Genomic DNA, 1,261 nt, shown 5'->3' with positions numbered 1-1,261 from the left:
GGGGCTGGGCCTTTGCTGGCGGCCAGGGCCGCCTCGAGGTGGAGCTGCAGGGCCTCCTGCGTCAGGATGTTCTCCCCATCCCGCTTCGGGGTCTGGATCAACATTTGGGAGGTGTAGACGGACTCCTCACCCAGCTTCTCCTTGGTGTAGCGCAGCTCCTGGCTCACCCGGCTGCCCGCTGCAGAGGGGACCGCAAGGTGCCCTGTCAGTGACAAGGCTGGCAGAGCCCCCATCCCACCAACCTGCCCCACCGACCTGTCCTGCCCATCAGGATGCCCAGGGAAGGGGACGGGCAGGAGCGAGGCCCCACAGCATCAGGTGGTGCCAGGCAAACCTGGGGCGGGGGGGCTTCTTGCCATAGGGCTCCCGAAATCGCAGACCCAGGCAGGGATCACCCCAGCCCATGCCAGACCAGGCATCCCCTTCCCCACCGACACAGATATTTCCAGCACCAGAGTGGTTCATTGGCTTTGCTTTCCCTGGAAAAACCCCACAGACAGAGAGCTGGCAAAGCGGATGGGATGCATCCTGCCCACTCCCACCCATGCGCTGCAGCGGGTGCTGCAGATGCCCGACACAACCGGACCCCGACACAGCCTGCAAAACTGGGGACACCCCACCCCATCCCTGCCCAGCTGCTCCCTGGCACCCCAAGGTGGGCAGCATTTTGGCCAGGGGACGGGTGTAGGGAGAGGTGGGCACCCCCAAACCCCTGCAGGTGCAGGCTGGCCCAGGGAGGGGCTTGGGGACAGGGGAGGGACACGGAGCTGGGGAGCTCTGAAGGACCCCTCTGCTCCCCCCGAGTCTCCGGGATCCATCCCCAATGGCAGCGGGAGAGCTCCGAGCACAGCGGGGCCAAGGTTTCCAGGAGAAGCCTCTGGCTTTATTTGCAGCTGCCTCAGTGCAGAAGAGAAATCCCCCCCTTCCCTCCCCACCAGAGCGGCTGGGGCTGAGCTCAGGCCCTGCATGGCCTTTCGTGTGGCGGCGCAGCATCCCAGGGACAGCCGTCCCCATCAAACAAGGGGCTCCCATCCCTCCAGGCGAAGGGGGGACGACACAGCCCAGGGGAAGACGGGAGGCTGATCCTGAGACCCCCAAGCACAACACCCAGCCGCCCTGCTCCCAGCCCCCTGCCTGGGGCGGGGTGGGGGGGATGCTGCAGAGAGTCCCCCACCCCAGTACCACCCACCAGGGGTGTCCCAGGGTGCCTGGCACCAGGGCGCATCCCGAGGCGGTGCTGCTGGGGGGGAGGCTGGCTCCT

General features: G+C 66.8%; 1 protein-coding gene across 1 annotated transcript in view; it reads right to left on the bottom strand.

Moving 5' to 3' along the window:
• Window positions 1-1,261, bottom strand: part of PTCH2 (patched 2) — a 39,585-nt gene that overhangs the window by 10,952 nt on the left and 27,372 nt on the right. Inside the window, 1 exon segment of the mRNA XM_035894192.1 lies at window positions 11-178. Within this exon segment, the coding sequence (XP_035750085.1) occupies window positions 11-178 (168 nt within the window).

Source organism: Egretta garzetta, unplaced genomic scaffold (assembly GCF_000687185.1).
Source record: "Egretta garzetta isolate BGI_Z169 unplaced genomic scaffold, ASM68718v1 scaffold145, whole genome shotgun sequence".
NCBI classification, from domain to species: domain Eukaryota; kingdom Metazoa; phylum Chordata; class Aves; order Pelecaniformes; family Ardeidae; genus Egretta; species Egretta garzetta.
This window is presented reverse-complemented; position numbering and strand designations above follow the sequence as displayed.